The following is a 27,228-nucleotide window of genomic DNA, read 5'->3' on the forward strand; positions in this document are numbered from 1 at the left end:
TTTAATGCAAAGTTTTTTTTTTTTCCACTTCATACAATTCACATTGTGAGGTATGGCTTTTTCCATTGTGAAACTATAAAAATACATTCCCAGAGTCTGGATCAGTAATTCATACTGATGATAAACATACAATCAAGTGTTGTCCAGGAAGACCTGTCCCAGTACAGCAAGTTTAGAGTTAAAAGATTGACTGGGGCAACTCAAAAGGGAGTGTGAGCCCTTCTTAGAGTTTCTTTTCTTTCCACCTAAAGATGCACCTGGGGGGTCTTTTGCACATCCCCCTTCACCGCAGTCAGAAGTCTGCTGTAAGGGGACTTTCTTGTTTTTCTGAAGCGAGTACAACTCCCTCATTAAGTCTTCCACTTCCCACTGCTCTTCTTTCCGCTTCCTGCAGCAGTGCAGTGCTGCAGGGTCTATGGGATGAGCTTCAGTGTTGAAGATGTACCCCCCAGCATTCAAGATGCATTCGCCATAAGGGGTGATCACAACATCAAAGTCTGAGCCATCGTTGTGAATGAAGTTGTCTGGGTCAAACAGTAGGTACAAGTATTTCACTGTTTCAGCCAAAAAGAAGGATTCCATGCGGTTGTCCAGCCTGTGATCTCTCAAGTCTTTGATCTACAGAAGAAGAGAACCAGTGGGTTACATTGATATCAAACTCAAGAACTCAGGGACAAAAAACCAAAACAGAATGTAAAACCAGCTTGCAATTCATCTACATCAAACAGCACAATATCAATACACTCCATATTTCAGATGGTAATATACAGTATACCAACAAGTTTTCATCTGTTTTGAATTAATATAATCTGGTGATTCAAAACAGGAAACTAAGTCAAGAGAAATGTACTTCCTACAGGGGTAAGGAGAATAATCTTCCCATCATTTACCTAACTAAAAAAACCAAAAACTTCACATCTTCAGAAAAGAAAACTTCCAGCTGTTTAACGAGTGGATGAGATCCACTAGGAAACTGACTATAGGGACAGAAGAACTGATCAGAGCTGGCAGCTCTTTAATGATGCTTTTTTTTAGAGTCTCAAGAGCTCACATCCTCATGTGTAAGAAATGAAACAGGGGAGGATGAAACCAGCATGGCTAAGCAATAACCTGCCAGTCAAACTGAGATGTTATAAGGAAATGTTCCTGCTTGCACTGTGCATGCAGCCTGGGAAGAGAATGTGATGAGATTAGGAAAGCTAAGGCACAGATAGAACTGAAGTTGGAAATTGATGCAAAATAAAATAAGAAAGGATCCTATAGGATCACTGATCAGAACTGAAAGGCCAAGGAGAGCGTACTGTCTCTGACAAATGAGAAGGGAGAACAGGCTGTAACATATGGAGAAGGCTGAGCTACTCAGGGTTTTTGCCTCAGCCTTCACTGGCAGTCAGGCTTCCTGTGTCTCTCAAATCCCTGAAATTCTGGGTGCTTTTTTCCATTTGCTTGTTTTACAACTGACAGGCAGAGGCCCATTCACTTCTACAGAGCATATGAGCCCCCTGCCAATGTGGGACTCCTCATATCTACCATGATACAGGAAAGCTGAGGAGATTCTGATGCTTTTCTACTTTTTAAGCTCCGGTGTGACAAACAATTAACAGAATTTGGCCCATTTTTCAGGCTGCAAGGAAAGTTACTCCCAGAAACATGATCAGCAGTTCAGCTTTAGAGAAAAACAAGGGGTTTATTTGAAAAAGAAGTCATGCTTTAATAGATGTGATCATTTGACTCAAAGTACAACATCATCCCTAAGTACACTTTCTATACAAAAGCTGCTGTTTAGCAGCCATACTTACAGTTGCAAACCCACAGTCCACCTTGCTGATCTTCTCTATTGACTCCACTGCATCTCTTCCCAGTTCCAAGAGTATGGGATCTCGTGTAGCACGGTACAGATACATTGCACTCTCAATCAGCTCTGCAAAAAACAAGACCAACCTCAAACCAAAACTAATTAACACACAGTTGCAAGCACAAAGATTACCAAACCATGCATATGGCGAAGAGAAGATGTTCTCTGAATTATCAACACTATTTTAATATGACCATGTAAGTAGTTTAGCTTGTCTTGTGCTTCCTCTGGCTAAAAGTACACAGACTTGCTTCTAGTAAAGATGAAAGAAATTCATTTCTATAAAGAAATTCACTGCAACCATGTTCCATCAACTCAGGTAAGACTGAACAGTGCTCCCTTCTACAACGAAGAAGAGGAGCAACACAAAAGGATTAAAACTCAGTTGTCAAAATAAGCAAAGACAGACGTTTCTAGAAAGGACTACAAATAAAATTGAACCCCTCAAACAATATCTTTAGAGAAAAAGCTGTAAAGCTTTGGAACACAACGAAAACTGTCAGTACAGGAACACTATATATAGGCAACACATGTAATTAAAAAAAAAGTTTCTAGTTGCTATAATACACACTGAAGTTAACATTGGTGTTTTTGGTAGAAGAGTAGGATTTCATCTCAATGCTCAGACCAAAAGGCAGTTTATTACAAAGCTTTACTGACCTAATAACCACGTGTGAAATTTTTGTCAGGAAAAAAAAAAGCCAAACAAAAAGATCTTAATAGGAAAGAGATTGCATTGCAGCATTACAAACAACACTAAACCTCTTATGTGTTGATGTCTACTCATAGAGCTGGAATTAATTTGATTCAGGAACTCAGCAGTCTTTCACTTCCTAAACCTAAGGGTATAAGCAGTCACATGAACGTTTCACATGACTTTTAAGTAAAACCATTCCTCGTTAGAGAATCTAACACAAACCTGTCATATCTGACACAGGGAACTCAATTCCTTAACAGGGCTCCTTTATATAATAACACTACTGTCTGCTTTTTTTAATAGCCCTGCCTTTGTGAATGGCAGAAAGCAAATCATTTGGCTTTGACAATGGACATCAATGGTGAAACCCATGCAGGAAGCAAGTCAGAACAAAACTGAGCTCTTAGATGACAGTTACTGTTAACATCTGGTCTGATCTCACCACCAGAGCAAAACCAGAACTTCATGTTCCTTTTTATTTCATTTCTGCTTACCTGGCCTGAGTGGGTATCCTTCTCTCTTGTCCACTGTATAGCCCTGAGGAATGTTGTAGAACTCAGGCAGCCCACCAAACTGCTTCCAAACAGTGTAATAGTTGAGGAAGGTTCGCATGGCATTATCTACATCCCCAATCAGGCTCTGAGAGAGACAAAAGAATTAGGAAAGCAATGTCAGAGTGAAGAAGAAACAGTACAAAGGTTGATTCAGTAACACTCCCATAGTCAAAACAAGGGGTGAGAAATGAGTTGCTCAGCAACTCTAAATGGTACGATAAGCATTTAGGCACGATGCCTTAAGAATAATAGAACTGAAGAGGCACTAGATCCTGCTTTTCCCTTGGATAACATTATTTCAGGTGTGCAGAATTCAAAGTCGCCTCAATTTTCAGTTAACAGAAGGCTAGAAAAAAATCCAGTTTGTTCCAGTAGGAATAACCAAGTCCCAGAGCAAACATAAGTACTGATAAGAAAGCAAACTTCTCACTGTATCTCTGTGGGAAGCATTCATGAGAAGAATGTATTTATGTGGTAGCAGCAGAAAAACTGTTTTGTTTCTCCTTCAGGTTCCCATCTAGATTACGAGATCACTATCAGCAGAGTTTGCTACAACAAAACCACCTTCTATGCTTAGTAACTTTTTTTAATTAGACCAGGTGGACTCAGCATTTACTCTTTCAAAAACTGAGGACTGCTGCAGACATCACCAGAGATTAGAACAGAGCTTTAAACCAGCACAGATGAGGGTTATATCTGTAACTTATATTTTATAAATCAACTTAAACATCATCACCATGTGCCACTGTATGCTACCAATATGACAGCTCTCACCTGCAGGCCTGGCCAGTAAGCCTCCAGAGACTGAAAAACAGGCATGGATACTGTTCCTTTGTACATCTGAACCCAGAGGTACCAGTCATCAAACTTGGTGTAATTTTTGATAGCTTTGTTATATTCTATGTATTAAAAAAAAAAAAAAAAAAGCATAGATGAGTAGGTAATAAAACAAATGTTCTTCTTTTTCAGAATGACTGAAGTCCCTGTTCCACCTCAGCTATGTCAAACGAATGAGTTGTGCTTTCCTCCCTGTGATAAGTCTTACCACAGATTGTTCCAAAGTATTACAGCAAAGACACTGGGAACAGTCCCAAATGGAACTCATCAGCCTTATTCTCCCACAGGGAAACTTTTACAGGTGAAGCCAAGGGCACATTCCCGGGATCCTTCAACACAAGGGAAAACAAACAAAACAACCAACCTGCTTACCTAGAAACATGGACATCAGCTCCTTGTCCTGCAGGAGAATGGCTCCTTTAACAAGGTATTCAAAGTAGGAATCCACTCCTGCTCCAATGCCAGCATCTTGGGCCACCCATTTGGCAGTTACCACATCAATGTGGTTACCAACCTGGAGCAAGTGTGGGGAGAAGGAAAGAGAGTGTTAGAGTGGAAATAGAGCTCATCTTTTAAACAATAATTAAAATAATTCCCACAGCAGCAACATCACGCAAAAAGCCTCCAACCTCCTGTCAGAAAAAGATTCACAGTGACAAGATCAATGAGTGTTTTCTCTAGTACAAGAGATGTCTGTCAGCACTAGAGAAGTACAAAGCATAGAAAATCATTACTTGTGGATTTTCTGCTCAGTACAAACACTGCACTGGCCAAAACAAAATGTCACGCTACTGTAAAAAACCACAGTCTGGGCATCATGAGACTGGTACTAATTTCTACCTTAGGAAAGCATAAAGAAGGATGATGAGGCACAGAGCAGGATACTAAGAACATCAGGGGCATGAGAGAACTGCCATGCTAATATTTAAATACATCCTTCACACTGGCAGTCTTCAGCCTCCGAAGAGCTGAAGGAGAATTCAAGAACAATTGTACCTAGCTTTGCAAAGACAGGAAAACATGTTATTCTGTTTCTTTCCAGTGCAACAGTCAGGGCATCAAATGAAAATATAACAGACCCCAAAGCAAACAGAAGTGTTTCCAGCAGGCACCAGGCCTGCTGAAGTTCAATGTGGTTTGAACTTCGGGCAGTCTTGTGTGGAGCCATGAGTTGGACTCAATGATCCTCATCGGATTCCTTCCAACTCAAGATGATCTATGATTCACACAGCATACAAATACATCTATTACACTTCACATACATTCAAAAACAGCTGGACATTAACTGAAGAAAGGCGACAGTGAACACAGAGCTGGCACTTCCAGCTCTGAGAGCCCCAAAATGCTAGAGACTAGAAATACCCTGGTGTTCTTATTTCCTTCCATAGCCACCGTCACACCATGCATTGACAGATCTTTCATGCAATGCTGTACAGTTGCTGTTACAAAAGCTGCAATGTCCAGCAGAAGGCATTTTTGTCTCCCAGCCACATCTGTTCTGCAGCAAAACAACGGCATTACATTGAGTTGCACCTCTAAAGCAAAGATGTGCATGCTGCATGTCTTCAGGAACACAACTTTCAGCCCTGTTGTTAGCGCCGTGGTTATTTATCCAATGCTTTTTCCTTAGTTCATACTTTCAACACTTAGAATATAGCTTAGAACCTTTAAGCTATATGAAAATTCAAAGTATGTCCTCACTCACCAGTCCAATATCTGAGCGGTTTTTCCACAGCGCCTTCAGAGCCTTCCTGGCAACATCCTCAAACACTGGGTCACCAGTAAGGTGGCTTAAAGTGGCAAATTCCACTATAAAAGTACCAATTCCAGCAGTACAGGTAACCGGGGTCTCCCCAGGGTTTACTCCATGCAACAAGTTCACTGTTCCATAGGGCATCCCAGTGGGAGTCTGAAAAGCTGAAACAAAATTTTTGGTTCAGATGAAAGCATTCACTGTTACATCTTATCAGACTGATAAGAAGGTGCTCCCTACAATCCCAGGCACATTCTGCAGCAACAAACTGGACTGGAGCCACAGAAGCTACTGCAGATCTACTCTCCCCTGTGCAGAGCAGGGGCTGCATCCCTGCACACAGTAGTCAGTGAAACGTAACTACAGATGCTGGTCAGCAGCGTACAAAAACTGAGCTCATGATTGCTCAAGGGTAGCCCAGGGTGCATGCAGAGAAGGAAATGGTGTCATGCTGTCAGAGCACACATCCTAGCACAGCTCACAGAGGGGCAGATAAGGCTGCATCTTCTTGTCTTTGCAAGTTGTTTCACAGTCTTTATAGCACTTCTGATGCATATAAAATATTTCCCACAGCAAGCAATTAACAAACATACAACACTTGGCATACACGTGGACAACTTGCGCCCTGAACTTACAAGATGCTTTCCTGCAAACAAAGGAAGTTCAACTCCTTAGAGCTCAGGGAATGTAAGACTGTTCTGTGAGCTCACAACTCAAGCAGTGCCATCTTCCTCCAGTGCACCAGTCACCTCAGGAACCACAGCAGCACAGAACAGACAAGTTCTCACCTGGCAGCAGTTTGCGAGCTGCTTCCTCTGCCATCCTCAGGAGAGGTCCAGAGCAGGGCCATCCCACCTCCACCTCAACGCCAGCCTTCTTGGACAGCAAGTGAGCAGAAAGGAGGCCACCAACCACTGGAAGGTGCACAGTGAGAATCCCATTAGAAAATGCTGGGACAGAGGAAGAACGAAGTCCCAAACCAGTAGTATTTTAGCTTGATGCACAACAGTGTTCATGAGGAAGAAAAGTGAGATGGCACATCATTAAGACATGCATCATTCAATGCCTCAGAAGAGTTGTTTGTTCCTTCCTGTTTGCACTAAGTACCTGGGTATATTTATTCCATTATATTAGGAGCATCAGAGCCCACTTACCCTCCTGTATCTGCAGTGCCCTGCAGAAAATCAAAAAGCTACAAGTATAGTGGCTATGACATCCTAAAGAATTGTGTTTCATTTCTTCTAGACAGCTTTATGTCATGTTTCTGTAATACAGCATACCTTACTAAACTCCTTGCAGAAAAAGGCCTAGGTTAGAGTAAAGAATTGTAGTCTGACTGTCAGAGGCTGTGAGTTCTCAGTTCTTTTCACAGGTTAGCCTGATGTCACACAACAAGCATAAACACAGAGAAATTACAGTGCTGCAAAAGCTGGCTCAATACTGTTTAATAGCAGAAACAACAAAAAAAGAGCATAACTAACAGCTATGCTCCCTGTCTCTCCGTCTCACAGCACCAAAGCAGTGAGGTGTGCAATAGGGTACAACACTCCACTCCACTGAAGGCAAGCGTCTTTGTAAGTTTTAAAAAAAGAAAAAAAAAAAAGACAAGTTTTATTTTACAGCACCAAAGCAAGAGATTAATAATCACAGAATCATAGAATCACAGAATGGCCAGAGTTGGAAGGGAGCTGAAGGATCATGAAGCTCCAACCCCCTGCCACACGCAGGGCCACCAACCTCCACATTTCATACCAGACCAGGCTGCCCAGGGCCCCATCCAATCTGGCCTTGAACACCTCCAGGGATGGACAGGGCATCACAGCCTCTCTGGGCAGCTGTTCCAGCACCTCACCACTCTCTCTGTAAAGAACTTCCCCCTGACATCAACCTAAATCTTCCCTTCCTCCACTTGAAACCATTTCCCCTTCTCCTGCTGTTATCTACCCTTTCAAAGAGTTGATTCCCCTCCTGTTTGTGGGCTCCCTTTAGGCACTGAAGGCTGCAATGAGGTCACCCTGCAGCCTTCTTTTCTCCATGCTGAACAAGCCCAGCTCCCTCAGCTTGTCTTTGTAGGGAGCTGCTCCAGTCCCCTGCTCATCTCTGTGGCTCCTCTGGACCCTCTCCAACAGCTCCCTGTCTTTCTTGTACTGGGGCTCCAGACCTGGACACAGCACTGCAGATGGGGCCTCACAAGAGCACACTGGAGGGGGACAATATAATCTTTCTTCCAAAACAGTACATCAAAAAGGAATGCATTAAATCCACACTGTTTCCATGGAAGACACAACTATAGCAAAGCTTAAAACTTGGCAGTAGAATACTGAAAGTGACACGTGTAACTCCTGCATACACTGAGGCAGGAAGCAGAAAGGTGCCCTGCAAAGACAGAAAGGTGACACTGGAGTTTTCTGAGCGTCCACATCTCCTGTGGCACCACGTTACAGCCTCCCTGTGAGGTTATTACCTCTGCCTGCACCACAGAGGCTCAGAAAAACCCACCTCACCTCGGATATTCGTTTCGAAGACAGACGCGTTGACATCGATATCGAAATCCAGGCCTTCCTGCAGCACAGTGACCACGCGCTGGAACTCGGTGACGTTTCCCAGGATCTGCAGTGTGACAAGAGCGTGACAGCACGGGAAAACAGGGGCACGAGCCCACGCTGGGGATAATTCGGCTTTTTTTTTTTTTTTTTTTTTACACGGATTGATAGCGGCAGGGGAACGGCTTTAAAGGAAAAGAGGTGGATTCGGGTTAGATGCGCGTATGAATTCTTTGCTCAGAGGGCGGCGCGGCGCTGGCACACAGCCCGTACTCACCAGCAGCGTGTCCAGGGCATCGATCAGCGTCAGCGAGAAGCTGCGGGGAAGCACGGAGCTGAAGCGCGGAGCCGAGGTCCGGCCGGCAGCCCGGCCCCTCCGCGCCCCTCCGCCCTCACCTGCCCCACGTGTCGTGCCCGTCGCAGGTGAGCGGCCGCAGCTCGTCGTAGGGGAACGCGCTCTCCAGGTAGTGCTCGTAGGCGTGGTAGAACATGGCGCGCACCCGCTCCCTGCGGCACACACACACAGCACAGCGCTCGCCCCCCGCCGAGCCTCACTCTCACCCAGCCCCTCCCGGCCCCGATCTCACCGGTACGAAGCCACGTCCAGCCCTCGGGCGGCGACGCCGGGCCCCGCGGGGATCCGCAGTGCGCAGAGCCACAGCACGGAGCACAGCGAGCGCGGCAGCGCCATGGCGGCGCCGCCACAGCGCATGCGCACAGAGCTCTGCGCCTCAACGGACCCTCGCTTCCCCGCGCTGGCTTAAAGTCGTTCCCCCTTGTCCTAGCGCCATGCGAACAGTTGCTCCTGTTCTTGCTTCAAGCTCAGTACTGACCCGCAGCAAGCTGTCCCTCTGCGCCCGTGGCGCCTGGACGGAGCAGGAGCCAGCAGAGCTGCAAAGCAGCCATCAGAGCTGCAAAGCAGCGCGCTCACAGCAGTGCGGGCCCCAAGCCGGCGCTCTGACAGCCCGTGCTGCTGTTCAGCAAGACAAGAGGCTGCTGTCAGTGTACTCCCATCAGCTAAAGCCCAAGAGATGCTGCCGTGCTGCCCCGCTAGGTGTCAGTGCTCTCATTGAGGTTCTGGGGCCGTTTATCAGCGCGCTTTCTGCTCTCCGTGGCTCAAGGCTGCGGCGGTATCTCGCTGCATAACGGGGAGAATGAAAGTACCGTCACAGCATATTACCGGAGAGACTTTCATTAAAGTTCAATTTCCAGACTTAAATTCTAACAGCGTTCTGCACCGCTGTCATTTACCATACACCGCAATTTCTCTATCAAAGTCAGGCAGCGAATTCCAAAAGTGATGGTCCAACGGATGGACCAGATGGGTTCTGACGTTGTGGGCTGTGAAAAGCCACTGCACGTGTCAGTAAACACACACACAGCTGCCATAGGACAGACGTCGATTGGAGGTCTGGGTGGTGTCTGATGTGACATAGCACGCACCAGAGGGATGCCAACGCAGCATGCATTCCTCAGATCATGCAGTGATATCTGCACTGATGCAACAAATTGCAGGGGGGGCGAGCAGTGCTTTCAAATGGACAAAACGCTGCAATATTTTGCCTGTCTGGGAGATAAATGCAGCTCCACATGTCCGAGTGGCTTCCCGGGCTTTCAGTCTTTATGAAAAGGCCACTGGCAAAATAATACCAAGGTTCATTTGGATGTGAGAGAGAGTGTAATTAGAGGGGCGTTGAACACACAGGTTTATGGCATCTTTAGGCTGACGGCTTGTTTACTGCTTGCTATTACGGTAAGTAGTGCTGTTGCCCAGCTTGCAATTTTGATGCCCATTAAGATGGAAACTATGTAAATCAGGATTAGCCATTAATATTTATTATTCATGGCGGGATGTAGGAGTTTGTCTGTTATGAGAAGAAATGTAAACAGGAGTTTTATGAACACTGAAAACTGTTGCTAAGGTGGTTCACTTGAAATAATTTTCCTTTGCAGCCAAACATCAATTCTTAATTTCAGTGGCATGCATAGTGGGATGGAAACGATGATTGATTTTTCCCCAAGTGCTGTGGGCTGCTGCAGTTGAGATTTCACTATAAAAGAGTAGACATTTCCAATTGCTTTTTCTAAGTTCAGAATTGATTTTATTTGTTTAGCACCTGACTAACATAAAAGACATACAGCCCAACAGAAGGCACGGCCTCCCTCTTGGTGCTGTGATATTAAGCCACGCTGCAAATTCAGAATGAAGCAATTGGGCTGCAAGCTGCATGGCTGAGGCATGTAAAATGTTTCAGCATTGCACTGCTCTGTGCTTCTGGGCAGGAAAACAGTGCATGCCCCACTGAGACAGCATTTGGAAGTGACAGCAGAGTTGAGATGAGCTGCTTCTGCAGCACTCCACCGTGCAGCTTCCCTGAGTCCAACTCACTCTCTTCACATCTCCCCACCCTTTCTTTTTCTTCCACTATCCTTACTAACTTAACTAACAAGTAGTTGCAGAAGCTGTTGATAGGCAGCAACCAGAGAATTAATGCAGTGAGAGCTCCTGCTGCAAACAGGCTCATGCGGGAGCTGTTGTGCTGTGTTCTCAAAGAATTGTGGCTCCATATAGAATTGAATATTTTATGCAAGCCTGGCTTACTGTTGAGATTTTGACAAGTGAGAAAGCAAAAATAAAATGGAGTTAACATCAATGTGTCTTGGTTTTTAGTGCGGGGATTGATGGCACCCACGTTACGTGACATCCATAAAGTCCAAAGCTACCAACTGGTGCGAATGAGGTTTCATTTTCTTGATCCAAGTGCTAGCGTTTTCCCATAGGGACTGTGGCTTTGATATTCTTTTACCAGGAAGATTTAGAGCTGTTCGGATGATTGGTGTCCGTAGAATACAGATAGGCAAAGCAGAGGATGGGCTGCATTTTGCTTCTGCCTCAGTTCATCATGTTCTGTGGTCAGCCCCTTGGGCCACATGAGCCTGGGATGTCTGGGGAGGCACTGCTTCTGCATCTTGTATTTTTTCCTGAGGATTCATGCAGAGATAGAGTAAAAAAAAGATGGGGCTTGGGACTATAGATGTTCACCCTATAGCATGCATGGTGGGAAAGGTTTGAGAAATCCAGTTTGGTTCTTGGCTCCAAATTGACTTGAAAGTTCAAAAAACTTATTATTTTTCTCTGAAAGAGTAACCCAGCTTTCACATTCACATACTGAACATGGCAAAAAGATGGCGTTTATAGCTGGGAAGAAGCAATGAGTTAATCCTCCTGTGCCTGGAAACACAGAGAGATTGCAGAGAGGTTTTATTCCCTAGTTTATGACTGTGTAAAACAAATTCACTGAAACTTGTCAGTGAAAAAGGGTCTCCTGCTGCTAGGAAAAGGTCAGAACAAAGGTAAGTTTGTTTCTCGAGGCAGGAGACAAGGGCTGTGGGTATGAGCTGGTAATGCTGCCAAAGGCTGGGGTGTCAGGGCAGGCAGCAAAGTTTCCTTTCTCACTAGAGTTTTCTTCATGCTGCCTGGCAAAGCTGTGGACAGTGTGTGATGGGCAGAACCCATCCAGAACTGGCCACTTCTGCAGCAGAGTGGACAGAGGTTCACTGGCAGTGACTTTTCAGAGCAGGGTAGGTGGAACCACTCTCTCCTGTCAACCAAAAGGATCTGAGTGCAGCCTGGCATCACTGCATCCCCAGCTCTTGTCCCCAGGGAGCTCCTGCCCTTCATTCACTGCAGGAGGATTTGGCAGCTGCCATTCATTTTATCTTCCTCTGAAGCACACGAGATTGCTGAGGCATAACACACAAGTGACAGTGCTGCAGTTGATCTTAACATCTCTTTGGAGCAGTGCTTGTGCCCTTGGATGCTGGCATGACCATTGGGCTCTTTGTCTTTCTCTAGCATGCTCTGGCCCGTGGGAGTATCACAGCTGTGGCTGGGCCCTTGTGACACTCTGGTCTCCTCTCCCATGGCCTGTTCTGCCACTGGCTGTAAGCAGAGGGATGACCACAGCACTGCAGAGCTGTCAACGTGGAAATTATTTCTTAAAAATCTTGCAATTATTATGGGTGGTCAGGTAGCTTCTGTGTCACCAGAGGTCTGTATTCCTAGCAGTTCTGCTGCCATCTGAATCCTCAGGTACCAGTGGGCTGAGGGGCTCCTTCATTTCTTATTTGAAGATGGTGTTCATTTCTACTCTTGATGTTTTCTAGAGCCTGATAGAGAAGCTTGGAGACAAGTGCTGGTCTGCATTGGACCATCTGCGAAGCTTCTTTGAGACAGTGAGGTGACATAATGGCAACGGGCTTTGAAAGCCCATCCTCCAGATGTGAAGATGACAGGCTGGTGGTGTGAAGGGATATGCAGAGCTCTCTGCCATGAGCTTCCAGCTCCACTGAAGCAGAAGCAGGTTCCCAATGATGCCAGCACAGCAGAAGATCTGACACCTATGGATGGACCTTAGCTCTGGACGTGACTGAGCAGAATGTGAAAGCACCACCTGCCTCTGAGCTTCTCATCCTCTGTGAACCCAACCATTTTGTTCAGCCACATACAAAGAAGGAGCCAGCAGTGGTACGAGGGGCATCCCAGCTTCTCCTTGGTCATGACATGGGTACCTGCAGCTCAAAGCAGCCAGAGCACACCTCTCATCTCACACTTTGCACCCTTCCTGCAGCATTTTTAGCATGCGATGCATTTATAACCAACCAGGCTTTGCCTTTGTTAAGTCCCCATGTCAGCATGTGGTGAATCTGCTTTTCTGTGCCAAACATTTCAGTGCTGTGGCTCCATCTTTCAAGTTTATAGTTGTGATTTCTCAAAAATTGGAAGAGTACCAACAAGCAAATAACGACAACAACATACCAGCCTACTGCAAGAACACACTGCGATTTTGGGAGCAGGTTTCTTTGCATGCTGCCAACAGATCTGAACTGAATTTTGCTTACTGTGAGACCTCGTTGTTGGGGCTCACTCCCTGTCTTTTCCTCTTTCTTATTCTCTTGTGATGTGTCAAAATTTGGTGGAGAATTAGAATTGGTGGGAATTAGAAATGGGTTAGGAATTCACTGAACAATACTTGGTTGTTTTAAAGGTATTTTGGATAATTTCTTCTTGTACCATTCACTCACAAAATGTAGGTTAGTAAAATGTAGTTAAAATTCAGATGACTAAGCTTGACTGCTTATCTAGATTTAAATCTAGCAAGTCTTTGAGGGCAACATCTTGTGCCAACACATAATTTCTGAATTCGTACACATGTATACAGATGAAAAGCAGTTTTCATAGCTGGAAGGGGAAAGCATGACCTGTCCAAAATTCTGAAAGTTTCCCTTGTTCTATGAAGAAAACAAAATCCAATGGAAAAAAAACTCTGAGAGGTTTCTTCTGCAGATGAGGGAAGGATCTATTAACATTCAGTCAAAGGAAACTCAAACTGCGTTCTGCAAGAGTCCCCAGTAGCCCATGCAGGAGATGACAACTGATCTCTGTATTAGGCTTTGGGACTTTGAAATCAGGAGATGGGCTGCAAAATTACGAGGTTTTAAAGTTTCTAACCTCCTGTTTGTCTCCTCGCTTCAGAGTCTTAAAGGGTCAAATACCAAAACTTTTTTAACTTTCTCTTGCTACCTTCAGTGCCAGAAGCAGAGCATTTTTCTTACTGACAACTGAGGTTTCTAACTGAGCCATGTCAGCTGAGATTTTAGGAAACGAAGCCAATCTCCTAGGAGCCGTTGGCCTGAGCTTGGTTCATCTTGAGATCTCAGATCCAGCTGGTTGCTATTGGGCTGCCACCAGCTCATCGCCATCCTGCAGGTCTAGCACTTGTGACTTTTCACACGCTGCTGTTACATCCACTGCTCCGTAGCCCAGCTGCAGTGCTGCCCCGGGGTGCGGCAGCCAGCTCATCTCACAACAGCCATCACTGCCGTGTGACGCGCGGAAGCGAAGCGAGCAGCGATAGCGATCAGAGCTGCTGGTGCTCCATGCATACGGGAGGTGAGGAGCTCTTGTTCCGCCCTGCAGCACGGCCGCCATCTCAGCCACCTTCCCGTGTCAGCTTGAAGTGCAAACGTGACTTTCTGACTTTTGTTGTGAGAATCGAGGCTGGCCTGCTGCTGCCGAGCTCAGCTGGTGGTGAGGACAGGGCTGGGTCTCTGAGGGTGTCACGTCCCCTCCCTCCAGACCTGCCTGGCCCCAGGTGGTCTTCAGCTGCCTACCAGATCCCTGCTCCTTGCTCTCCATGTCATGAACAAATAGAGCAAAATGCTCATTTTCTGGAACAGCCAGTTCAAACCTGGTCAACAGCATCTTTACGGAAAGTCTCTAAGCACTGCTGGTTTTGTTTCTGGTTTTAACCAGATTTTCTGTCCAGATCAGAGAAACTATTCAGTGCAAATTGCAGAAAACCCAGCACATGGCAGGGGAAAAAAGAAATCTGTTTCAACAAATCCACACTTTCCAAGACAGAGTAATGTTGTCAAATGCTTCAAAACAGAGTACTTAGGAAATTCCCACTTAGCTCCACCTGGCTTGATCTTACTAAAAGAGAAAGTCTTGACTTTGCACCTTTACTCCACTAAGGGCATGGCTGCTGTCAGTCTTCTCCAACCTTGGCTTGCTCTTTGGCCAGCCATGCCAAAAACCATCCCTGGATGGTGATACTGTAGGCTCTGATGCCATGACCTGCTTTGTTTCTAGCTGTCCAATCAATCACGTGTGTTTTCCTGCCTGAACTGGATTTAAGAACAGGCCAAATTATTTAGATAGATACACCCAATTGGTGGAGCTGCACAAAACGTCACCATCAGAGAGCTGAGAAGGAGGAAGTGAAGAGAAATGAGGATGTTTTGTTTGAAGTGACGCCCTTGTTCTTTCACATGGACTTGAGCTGGGCCATGTCCATAAGCTCTTCACAGCTACACAGACCTGTCCTTGCTGTTCATTGCCAAGATTTGATGCAATCTATCGCAGGTCTGCTTCTGCAGGGACCTTTGTTCCCATATTGCAATGACTCATTTGGGGACCAATGACCAACCTGACCAGTGCCTGGTGAGGGAAACCCTCACTGACCACAAAGAGGAAATGTCAGAGGGTGAATTTTCATCCATGCGATGGAAAAGCCATGTGCAGGCTTTTCCTTTTTTCCAGTCTTTGTCCTGAGTCTCACAGGACTCAGCCATTGCTGCAAAACTGTGCTGCCATGGACTGACACTGGGAAATGCAGTCAGGTATCAAAGCCAAGAAATATGAAATTACAAACAAACAAAAAAACCCCAAACAATCCGGTTTTGGAAAAGGCCACTGAGGACAAAAAGCTTCTGGATCTTTATAATCCCTCTTGTGTGGGCTGGCAGCAGCATGTGAGCTCTGGATCTTTCAACTACTATTACTAAGGCATCGAAGGAGAAGGTGCATTACAAAGCCACGATCCTGTAATCGCAGAGTTACAGAATCACCAAGGTTGGAAAAGGTGTCTGAGATTATTTAGTCCAACCGTCCTCCTACCACCAATATTTGCAATATCTGGGCAGGTTCAGCAAGGCTTTGGAGCCTGGTAAAGGGTAGTCATTGAGCTGTGGGGGTGTTTTGCTTTCTCTATGCGCATGTGCCCCACTTTGGCTGTAACACAGTCCTTTGTAAAAACCACGTTTTGCAAACATTGAGCAGGGCACTAGGTAATAATTTAGCAATTAAAAGCTCCAGAAATGCCATTTGCACTGGGCAACAGTGGGAGATGGTCTCCCCAGGATGCTTCTGGCCTTTTCCTGGATACGGGCAGGAGAACTGGGCTGCAGCAGGGAGGAGGGCATGGGAAGGGGTGGAAGACGAAGATCCCAAACCTGTGGGGAACTGAAACTGGAGCTGGGACATGGCTTGGGTGAGGGAGCTCCGGGGCTGGGAGCAGTGCCATTGAAGTTTTATGGGACACCCAGCTTGCTTGGCAGTTCTGTGAAGTTTCCAGCCCTGGTACTGAACCACATGGGTATGAATATAATGACAAAGGAAATAATCATTCTGCAGCATTTTATTCTTGAGAAACCCATTTCTTCGACACCCCAGTGCCTGTTTGCAGAGGAGGGCAAGGTTTGTACATCCAGACTGTGGGAGTGAACTCAGACTGCTGACCATGGGTTGTTCCTGCTGTTTGTGAGAGCGAGAGCAGCAGCAGCCACAGCTCGAGTCCTGCAGACTGAACAAGGTCACCTTGAGGCCAGCACAGGGCAAGAAAATCCTAACCCAAATCCTGCCTGGTGCTCTGACAGCTCTTTGATATGTAGTTATATCCTCAAGTCAACCAGCTGCCCATCAAGACCTGCTGAGCACCCAAAGACTTTGGTCATGGCCATCATCACTAAACTTGCAGTGGGACAGCAGTTTCACAGAGCTGATCTAGGTCTTGGCACAGGAGAAGCATCACTGAATATGCATCTATCTCAGCCTGCTGTTAGGTGTTGCAATTGTTCCTTGCTGATGGGAAACAAAACACAGCTTTGAAAAAAATATATATCCTGGTGATAGGCTTTGTTTTGCATTTCTTTGTGACAGAAGTGATTAAACTGCTAAATCACAGCTGCTTTTTTTTTCATAAAAAAAAAAAAGACAAAGCATCTTTAGATCCCTACATCATTTCAAGAGTTGCAGAAAGCTCAAGGTAGATGGAAGTGATTAGATCTATCTTGGTTTTATCGCTGTGCCTCCTACACCCACAGGCTCCTGAGCTGGGTGTATTTGCTGTCTCATGGCCTGATAGCTTCCTGTGTTACTCATAACTTAAACACTGTGGGAGAGATAAGGGATCGGGTTTGGTTTGTTTCCTATGAGGAGAAATGAACATTAATAAATATCTCATTACCAGAAAGTATCATAGTGAAAGTACCATGCTTTCTCCTGTTCAACAACTGGTTCTTTAATTTTCACCGTGGTCAAAGAACAGCATGAAAGCCCTGAAAAATGATCCCAGTCACACCCAGCTGGGTTTTCAATAACTGCAGGATCAGATAGGGCTGAGGGCTGATTGTGGGAGGTTATCAGATAGAGGTAGCAAAATGCTGCAGCTTTTGCTCAAAGTATCTGTCCCAGTGATGCCCATTGAAGCTCTAGAAAACTGCAGCACCTGCCATCTCTGGTGCTTCAGAAAGCTCCTGAACCCTTTGGACCATGTGAGCAGCCCTGGTCCATCTGACGGGGAATCCAGAATGTAAGAAAGACAGAAAACTGTTGGAGAGCTCCCATAGGAGGTTTATGGAGATGGGGAAGGGTCTGGAGGGTGAAGCATGCATGGAACAGCTGAGTCCCTGAGTTCGTTCAGCCCTGAGCAGTGGAGGGGAGGTCGCCTCCAACTCGGGATATTCTATGATGCTGTGCACTTTTTAACATGTGGGGTTGGAAATACTGTGGGTTATTTGTTACAAATGATTTACAAGGGCCTTCAGAGGGAAATAAATTTCACAAGGGCAGTGCCTTCAGGGAAAATAATATGTACTTGGATGGGTGATCCATCATTCTGCATTAAGCCCAGAAGCTCAGCTGACATTGAAGCATACCTGATAATCTCCTATCTAAATAATTTCCCCTTGAAATCTTCCATCTGTGCAGCTTTGTGCCGTTGATGAGAGGGTAAACTCTTGGGACAGAACTTCTGGTGAAACTGGTCTGGCAATGGCATGGTTGAGGTGATGAGCTGCCAAATCATGCCCCAGGAGATCTTACTCTGCTCCTACTTTCTCCACAGGAGACACTGGTGGTGCCAAATGACCCCAGGGAGCTGCTAAATCAGACATAGGTCGTAGATCAGACATCTATTCTGCACTTTCTGGAAATCTAGGTCACTACAGTGCTTTCAAGGAATACCCACTCGGTCATCTCTTGGCTTATGATCAGTATCAGAGGAAAGCTTGGAGCTTCCTACAGAGCCTTCATGATCTGACTTGGCCAACAAGAAAGTTTCACCCAAGCTTTAGGAGCCAGTGTTTGTCTTCAGCCTGAGACACTTCAGCAGATTTCTCCAAATCTTTTCTTTGTTTCTCTTGGTCTGCTTTATACCTGTCAGCCATTCTGGCATGAGATTAGGCCAATTTATGGGCTTCCAATTTGTCTTCCACTGGTAATGCTGAAAACTATCAGGAAGACCCCAACTCTGTGCAGTGGGGCAAGACAGCTCCAGTTGTGATGGGGAGCAGAGCTAGGAAAGGCTGTCGTGGGTTGGGACATAGGCCCTTTGGGGGGTCCTGCAGCCCCTCAGCACCCTCCTACCACGTGTTCCTACAGCCATGCTGAAGCAGGGACAATGGTGGGATATGAAGGATGCACCATGTCCTCTGGGCCAACTTTCCATGTGGTCTGCATGTGTTCGGCTGGCTTGAGAGAGTAATGGGATGATTGTGCAACCAAACTCAAGAAATTAGTCACTAATTATAGCAGCCGCCCACAGTGTCCCCATTAATGCACTATCTGAGCAGGTCATGAACCTCGTGAATCACCTCTGAATCCACATGTAACTCTGGTAAAATAACAGGAAATATAGGCATAACGAGATGTCACCTCAGTGCTGATGATGCTGATAGCATGTACCACACTTGTTCCTTTGCCATGGAAACAGGTTTGGATGGGACTCAACAGTGTGAATGCTCCTCAGCTGCCTCCCTGCTGAGCTTGGGCTGCAGGTTTGCCTTGTGCCTGGCTTGCAGGGCCAGTGGGGGGAAAGTGTGCAGAAAGCTTCCAAACAGCCCTGAGAGCAGCCCTGGCAGCTGTGCTCAGCCTGCAGGCTCTCAGCTGGGTGAGGAGTCCTTTCTGTTCACCTCAGCATGTGGGTGAGATCCAGGACAGAGTGGCAGAGTCGCCTTCCTAGTGTGACTTGCTGCTGCTGACACTGCTTCTGTGCCAGCACCTGAGCAGCCACAGAGCATGGCTGCCAGCGGGCAGCATTGCTAGAGCCTCTCAGATGTGGTTATTTTGTTTTCCTCCCTTCTTCTCCCCAGGGGAACGCTGCAAGCAGAGCAGAGCTCGCCAAGGGCAGTTTGGGTGTACCGTGAGAAAGGGGTTCACAGCCCAGGGTGCAAGACCCAGCTCAGATGCCTGCATGGAGACTGATGTTCCACTGGCTGCTGGTGATGGGTACCAGAGCTGTGCCCGGCTCTGTTTCGGGCCCACTCCTCTGACCCCTGTGCCACCTCCTGAGCCCCATTTCTGTCCATCCACAGGGCTGCCTGGCTCCCAGGCTCCCTCCATCCCTGCCAGGAACCCCTCACCCTCTGCCTCCCAGCCTCTCCTTCCTGGCACTCCAAAGCACACTGCCTCTCTCGTTTCTCCCTTTCTCTTGTTCCTTCAGCCCCATCTCGCCTTGCCCACTTCCCCCTGCTCCTCACCCTGTGGCACAGCTCACGTGAAATTCAACAAAACCACTTTGGGTGTGCTGGAGGGATCCGCGAGTTTGCTTTGAATACAGCAGCGTGTTTTGGCTAAAGGGAACAGGAGAACATTTTGAAAATGTCAAAATATTGTGTTTAGGCATTTTTTAAACAAAATGTTTCGCTTGGTGGTTGACAAAGAAAGAAAGCATAAAAAAATGTTTCCAAATCTCCAAAGTCAATCTCCCATTTGTGTTCTGAGGCGGCACCTGCACGTGCGGGTTCAGAACTGCAGAGGCATGCAGACAGACTTCAGATAACGTCCAGGCACTGCATGGGAGCTTCTTTGGGGGAAATAAAAATGTTTCCACAGGAGTCAAAACATTCTCTGATTTAATTTGGGCCCCGTTTCACTGGGGAAAAAAAAAATCCAGCAACAACTCTGTCCTTGCAAGGCTTGCATCAAGGACTCCTGCCTGCTTTTATGTTGGCCGCGATGTAGGAGCACTTGTGACAACACTGGGGCTCATGAACTCGTCTCATTTGCTTCTTGGGCTGGAGGGGGAATTGATTCTGGGGCCAGACCCTCTGCTGGATCACTCTCTCTTTGCAGCTGTGCTCAGTTTGGCTTCTTCATCCTTTATACAGGATGGGCAAAGTCTCTTCTCTGCACCCTTTTGCTCCAGCCTGTGCCCTGCCCTGCCCCGCTGGTTTTCCTCAGGTGGTGCTGCAATTTCTTTGGATTTTCTGAGCCCTTCTCATTTCCTAACATGCCTGGCTCCCCAGCCCTTGTCCTTCCCATCCCCTCGAGCACTGCTGATCCCCACAGCCATTCCTTCTTCCCAGCACTGCTCTGGCCTCATCGAGCCCCCCTGAAAAGCATTGGTGCTACACACATCCCATTCTTTTCTGCTTTTTAAGGCTGCACTCATGCCAGCTGCCTGTTTGTCTTTCCGCCATCTGTCTGTCAGTCCACCTGCAGAGCTTTTAAATCTGACGACTGATTTCCAGCCAGCTTGTCCAAAGCCTGGGAGATGAGAAGTCTCCACAAGCACAGGGCTTTGCCACCTGCCTTGGGTTGCAGCCCGTGACCATGTGTGATTTCTGAGCCATGTGGAAGGACGTGGAAAGCTCACAGTGCAGCCTCGTGGGAAGGCTGGGACATAAAGGAGAGACCTCGGCATTGAGGTGAGCAAAGCTCAAGTTTTGGGAACTTTGGCTGCTTGAATTTGCTTCGAGCCAGGTTTAATGATCACCAGACCATGAAGACCCACAGGTGTTTTTCTGCCGTCTCTTGTGGCATTCAAAGTTTTGCAGTGGTTTTGCTGACCACCTTCTGATGTATTGCAGTTTTCCCATGGACCACAGTGGTGTGATAGGAGTTCTGAGTGTGAACAAATAGGCAAAGAGCCCGACTTTCCTACCTTAGCCCTTGGAATTCTTGACCTGTTGGCACTGTCCGGTGATGCCCAGGAAATCTAATATTTCTCCTATAGCTGCAGCTCCTGAAGCTGCAAGTGTGCCAAACATTCCTGTGATTCTGCAGGAATCAGCCCAAATGAGCTGAATGTTTTCAGTGTCACAACTTCAGATGAAAATTGTTCCCATTTTCACATTCTGCTTTCCAGATTTTAGCCAAAAGAAGTATGACATACATGGGATGTATGTTATACATGTGTGTCTTTATATAAATGAATGGATGAGCACACAGGGCCCCTATGGGTTCCATAGGGGTGCCGGCAGTCCAAGGGATGCTTTAGAGGTCATGAAGTTCTAAAAGAGCCCATGGAGTCTTCTGGGTCTGTGAGAATCCCAGGGATGCTACAGGGGCCACAGAGTCCTAAAAGGCCCTATGGATTCTACATGTATGTCTGTATCAACGCTATCTGTGCCGTTTGTGCTGTCACCCACCCCCGTACCGCTCGATGCATCGCATGGGGTTTGACTGAGCACCGCTAGAGGCCAGTGTGCGCCTTGAATACTGAGCCCAGCGCACTAATTAATAACTGGAGGCCGGTGTTTCTCGCCCGGTGAGCTCTTGTTGCACAGAGGGTGCTGGCCGGGACCCAGGAGGCAGCTGCCCATGGCTGGTAAAGGTGGGTCCACCTTGGGTCCTATGTAGTCCTGGAAGCGTTTTGTTGCACTGTTACAGCGTGAGCCTGGGCTTCAGCCAGTTTGGGACCCGCTCTTTGCTAGGAGGGTTTCTCCTTCTTGCTCAGAAATGGGCATTTTCAGTGGGCTGCTCTGAGGCAGCCAATGACAGAGAAAATCAGGGGTTCCCTTCAGCCCCATGCCAAACCCTGGGTGTATTGTGGTAGGCATAGTGCACCCAGCATTTGCCCCATGCCTGGCAATTGCCTCTCCTTCCTCTTCCAGAGACTTATGAAAGTGCCCAGCAGCTCCAAGTAGGATGTGCAGGCCACCACGCTCCCTGTGCTCCCCCAGCACAGGAGGAAAAGGATCTGCAATGCTGTGCTCTGGGCCACCAAAACAAGCAGGGAGCACCACTGAGAGGATACAGCATCACCTCCCTTCCCACCCCTCAGTCCCAAAGCACAGCCCTACAGCCCATCCAAGCCGTGCAGGCGCTGCTGGGTGCCTCAAGCAGTGCTGGCACACAGGGGTTAAGCAGGACTGTCCTTCATCTGCTGGAATCCGCTGACAGAACTGGCATTGAGTGTTCGTGCACTGCACGATGTTTGGGAAAAAAGAAGGCATGAAATATGTTTAATCTCTCATTTTGGAATCGCGTTTCACATCTAAGTTAAATAAAATGTTTCTGAGGTCATTAAACATCAGAAATAGTACAAGATTTGGGTTTGCCATAGTTTCAGAATGAATCAGGTTTCTGAACTTGTTTTAATCTCTGTATAATTGCTTTTCTGTATACGCTAACCTTTAGAAAATGAGTTTAATAATTAGTCATCTCAGACTAGTTAAAGACAACATCCTGCCCTCTATTCAGTTTTATTTTCAACAAAAAACTAATGCCAAAGTAAATTCTTTGCCGGAGGTGGAAACGTAGATTCAGGCTCCATGTTCAGCAGGTAAAATACCTTGTGCTAATCTGCCTGAGAGCCTGGAAGTTCAACAGTGCTGACCTTGACTTCCAGGGGAAATGGCTTTTCCCTCTTCCTCTGCAAGAACTGGAAGTGGAAAACAAGTAGCAGCACTAGCACAGAGCCTGAGAGCAGAGTGAGGAGAGGGCTTCACTCTGGGGTGCTGCAGGGACCTCTGTCCTGGATTCTCTGCTCCAGGATGGAGGGGCTGGGCAGAGGTCAGGCTCAGTTTCTGCCTCCGCTGGTGCTGTGTTCAGTGTCTGTGCTGCTGGGCTGCTGACTACCACGTCTGGGCCATGCTCACAGTCCTGCTCCTGCTCCTCAGCACTTTGCTCATCTGCATTAACACAGAACCATAGAATGGCAACTTGGAGTTGGAAGAAATCCTAAAGACCTTAAAGCTCATCCAGTTCCAACCCCCTGCCATGGCAAGGACGCCCCCCAGCAGAGCAGGCTGCCAGGGCCCCACTCATCCTCGCCCTGGGCACCTCCAGGGATGGGGCACCCACTCCTCTCTGCGAAGCTGTGCCAGGGCCTCACAGCCCTCCGATTAAACAATTTCCTCCTAACATCTCCCCTCTTTTAGTTTAAAGCCACTCCTTTTGGGTCCACAAGCTCTGGGCCAGCAGCTCGGTGGAGCCCTGCTGCCCACCTCCAAGACATATCAGGACAGAGGTGCAGGGGCTGCCAGCCCTTGGGAAGTAGGCAGCTTGTCAGAGCTCTTTTAAACCCGGGAGCACAGAAAGATACAAACTCTGGCTGGTCTAATCTTTCCCACATCAGCTCGCTCCTGGTGCACCTTTCACACTCAGCTGATCCTTGGGTGCTGATGCCTGCCCTTTGCTGCACTGCTGTCCAGGGCTTCTGGGCAATTCTGATGCTGTTTATGAGTGTGATAGAAAATGTGGAACCATAGAAGGTCATAGAAGCAAGAGAAATGCTGCCAGGTACTTCTGTCCATTCACCATCAGCATGAGCTTTTCCTTCTGTGTTGTCTTGTGCTTTATTTAAGCTTTCAAAGTGATGAACCTGATGCCATTTCCCCAGTGAGATTATTTCAGCAGCTGGTAGGTCCCACTCTAGGGAATGCTTGCTGCTCCTCACTTCACATTTTCCCTTTCTTAACTTCATCTCATGATTCCCAGCTCTAAGCTTGTAGCTGATCCCCATCCCTGATGGCAGAGCCCCTGTGTGGATTTTCAGGAGCTTTTGGCATCTATTGGTCAGCTTAGTTCCACTGAAGTCAGTGGTTTCAGTGGTGCACAAGCTAATCACAAGTGCTCTGGGCTTGGAAAGACCTTCCTGGCCATCCCATTCCCCTTGGGGGGGCAACAGCACCATCCTGCTCAACGTTTTCCTGCAGAATTGGGTGATAAGCCCACCCTGGGATCTCCAGGTTCCTGATTCCAGCCCTTAACCACCCACTGAAATGATGGAAAAAACTCACATCGGGGGTGTGGGATGAGGCCATAAACCCATCCTGGGTGTGAGTTTGATCTTGGATCAGGGGCCTTCAGCTCCTTGCATGCAGTGAGCAGACTCAGCCAGCAGCAAGGGGCTGCTCAAGCATCCCTGCTTCTGCAAGGAGCCCTGCACAGCTCCTACTGAAACCAGAGCAAATCCAGGAGAAGAAGTCCAGGAGCCAGCTGCTTTGCTGCAGAATGCTAAGAGGTTCAGCAGGGTGATGGACTCTCAGGAGTCTTCAGGAGCTGTATTGCCATGTGTCTGTATAGACCTCAAAGACCGAGTTTTTGCAGAAAATTTAAGGAAAGAAAGCTGATACCTGGAGAGGCAGCAGGAGCTTTCTAGACTTCTTAGTGTGAAATGGTTTCAAATCCTCAGTGAATGCTGAACATGAGAAAGAACAAAACACCCACAGGAAAAGAGCCAAACACAGCACTTGGTGAACATCACAACAGGACAGCCATGAAGTTGGGCTGCCTGCTTATCTGGAGGACATTGTGTGGGGTGAAACCACTGCAGCGACAGATGCCCAATGGTCAGCGTGGGCTGGGGCTCCCCACAGCCAAGGGTGAAAGCTTTACCTCCTCGTGCCCATGGAAGCTGAGTTCATGTGTGTGCTCAGGCACTTGCTGGTTACTTGCACCTGACATTGGTTTGTATGGTCAATGGAGATGGATGCACTGGAGGCAGGAGGGAAGAACAGGAATGCCACTGTCCTTGAGCTCATCGCTGTCACCATGTGCTGGTGTGTTTATATATGGTCAATGGGCTCCAGAGCTGTGGATGGGGTGTGCCATGGGGAGCTCAACAAAGCCAATGCCAACCCAAGGAAATAATGGGCATGTGCAGCACGCTTGGGAAGTCAGCCTGTGGTGTGCAACATCAGCAGAAGAAGATCCCTTCCCCCCTCCTCTGCTACATCAACATTTGCTTTCATTTTACCACTGAACAAATGAAGACAACAGCTGTGTTATTTAGCATTGTGTTTCTACTACCGACAAAGAATGGTCCTTTAAAACATGCAAAATGCTGTGTGCCCCTCCCGTGCAAAGTGGAATTGGAGGTTTGGAATAAACGACCTTAACAAGTGCAGCTGGAGCATTAAAAATATAGGTGGTAGCAAGGGTGGTTTGGCTTGGTTGATCTGACTGATGATGGAAAGAATAATTGACTGAGAAGGAGAGCCACGTGCCTCACATTGCAGTAAAGGCAAATCTTCAGGATTGATGATTATTCAAAGAAGTGATCTAAAATAAAAACCCCATATCTCTACTGCTACTACATTTCTAAAGGTCATTCAGATCCTGCAAAGGTTGCTTTGTAATGAAGACCTCGGATGCAATAGAACAGAGGTTGCCATACCTGCACTGAGTGAAGGAGATGGATGCCAGGACCAAATGGGACCTGGGCTGGAAACAGCCCTGTGGGTGCCCAAAATGGTGAAACCACAGCAGCACCCCATTTGGCACATGTTCACCCAATGTATTTCCCTGTTTTCAGCCTACTGCTTAGGTGTACCTCCCTGCACTGCCTTAACCCCCACAAAGCAGTGAGGCCAGGGAAAGGAGTAAGCTTGGATATTCATGCTGCTGTGGTATGGAAAGTTGAGCAGAGAGTAACTGTGTGACATGAATGACACAACACATCCAAATTTTTGTCTGAAGCACTCAGAAATGAAGCTTGAGCGTGCAGGGCATTTTGAAACCTAAGTGGGAGTGTTTGCCAAAGCTCAGGTAGCAGTCATGGGAGATATGGCGCATCTTTGGGGTAAGTTTGATGTAAATGGGCACTTGCAAAGAATCACGTAATCACAGAAACACCAAGGTTGGAAAAGACCTACAAGATCTTCCAGTCCAACTGTGCACCGATCACCAATAGTTCTCACTAAACTGAAAGAAAAATGATGGTTGGCCAGAGGCCAAAGGTGAGCGGTAACGTGTGCTAAAAAAGCCATTGTATTGATTGAAACACATCTAGAAAACATCAGTCTGATGTAGAACATGAGTAATCAGCAAAAGCTAACGGCTATTCAACACAGCTCCAAATGAGCGTTTCTGAACGCCCTTCATCAACAAATTGATGAAATGTTCATGGGTGCAGCAGGTTCAAAGAAGGCTATGGATGAGCTGCTAGGGGAGGTGGCTGCATGTGGGGCTGTGCCTCCAATGGGGTGGTGTGGGCTCCCACAAGTATCCATGGAACCACGGACACCAGGGGCACGAGTGGCACCAGGGGCGCCCAGGGGCACCAAGGCCTCCGTGGTGTCCATCGCATGCAGGGTGGTGGCCCTGGGGTTTGGCTGTTTAGAAATTTAGGAGACAGGTGCACAGCTTGCATACAAGAGGGACCTGCAAAGCAGCCTGTAAAAAATGTAGGTTTTCTGATAAAAGGCTGAGCTTCCTCTGCCTGCCCTTGGTGCCTCCATCCTCGCTCCCTCAGTGCTTCTGCTGCTCTGTGCTCGATGGACTCACACCATTTCTGCTGGTGGAAGCATCCTGGGGACCAGGCAGGCCCTCTGAGCCCTGAACAAAGTGCAGGGTCCCTTCCTTTCTCCCATGCTGGGATCACACAAAACCCTTGGGAGCTCAGAGTTCCCAGGAAGGGAACTGGGAGTCAAGGGGAGCCCCAGCAGCAGGCTCTTGTGCAAAGCTCTGCATTTTGGACCTTCTGACACAGAAATCATTTGGGAGTTTTGTGGCAAGAGCTCTGCTGCACACGTGATGCATGTGGCAAGGACCACTGAAAGCAAGGTGCTGAGAAACGAAGCAGTTTCCCCATGCTTGGTGCCCTCTTTCCTACCACCACCAATTTGTGCAGTGAAGTAAAGGTTTTACTTCCAGAACTGCGCATTTTTAATATTTTATTTATGTAATTTCTTCCATCTATTAAGATGGGTTTTAAATGCATTAACTGCAGCATAGTAACCTCAGACCTTTGGAGAAAAGCAACTACAATGAAGATTCTTGCCTCTTAATGTTCTGGGTTTCAGGCAAAAATTATGCTGTGAGATAGGAATTCTTAAAAGAGAACCACCATAGTTCCACTGAACAAGAAAATCCAGTTAGGAAGAAAATGTATTGGAAAACATCTATTTGCCCACAAAATAATGTAAAAATAATGAGTCCATATTCCTCTTTGATGTGTGTGGCACATGCTCCTTTA

General features: G+C 47.2%; 1 protein-coding gene across 1 annotated transcript; it reads right to left on the reverse strand.

Annotated features, from left to right (window-relative positions):
- Nucleotides 1-8,931, reverse strand: LOC122168882 (ER degradation-enhancing alpha-mannosidase-like protein 2). The gene is made up of 11 exons (XM_042834533.1): nt 8,827-8,931; nt 8,636-8,746; nt 8,517-8,556; nt 8,201-8,306; nt 6,485-6,610; nt 5,649-5,860; nt 4,316-4,457; nt 3,881-4,005; nt 3,047-3,191; nt 1,800-1,921; nt 1-618 (listed from the first exon to the last, which is right to left on the reverse strand). Exons 1-11 carry the CDS (start codon nt 8,928-8,930, stop codon nt 133-135), a joined length of 1,719 nt encoding a protein of 572 aa, XP_042690467.1. The 5' UTR covers nt 8,931; the 3' UTR covers nt 1-132.
- Between the last annotated feature and the right edge of the window lie 18,297 nt (nt 8,932-27,228).

Source organism: Centrocercus urophasianus, unplaced genomic scaffold, assembly GCF_019232065.1.
Source record: "Centrocercus urophasianus isolate 14NV4802_14NV808 unplaced genomic scaffold, USGS_Curo_1.0 seq_47, whole genome shotgun sequence".
In the NCBI taxonomy this organism is placed as follows: domain Eukaryota; kingdom Metazoa; phylum Chordata; class Aves; order Galliformes; family Phasianidae; genus Centrocercus; species Centrocercus urophasianus.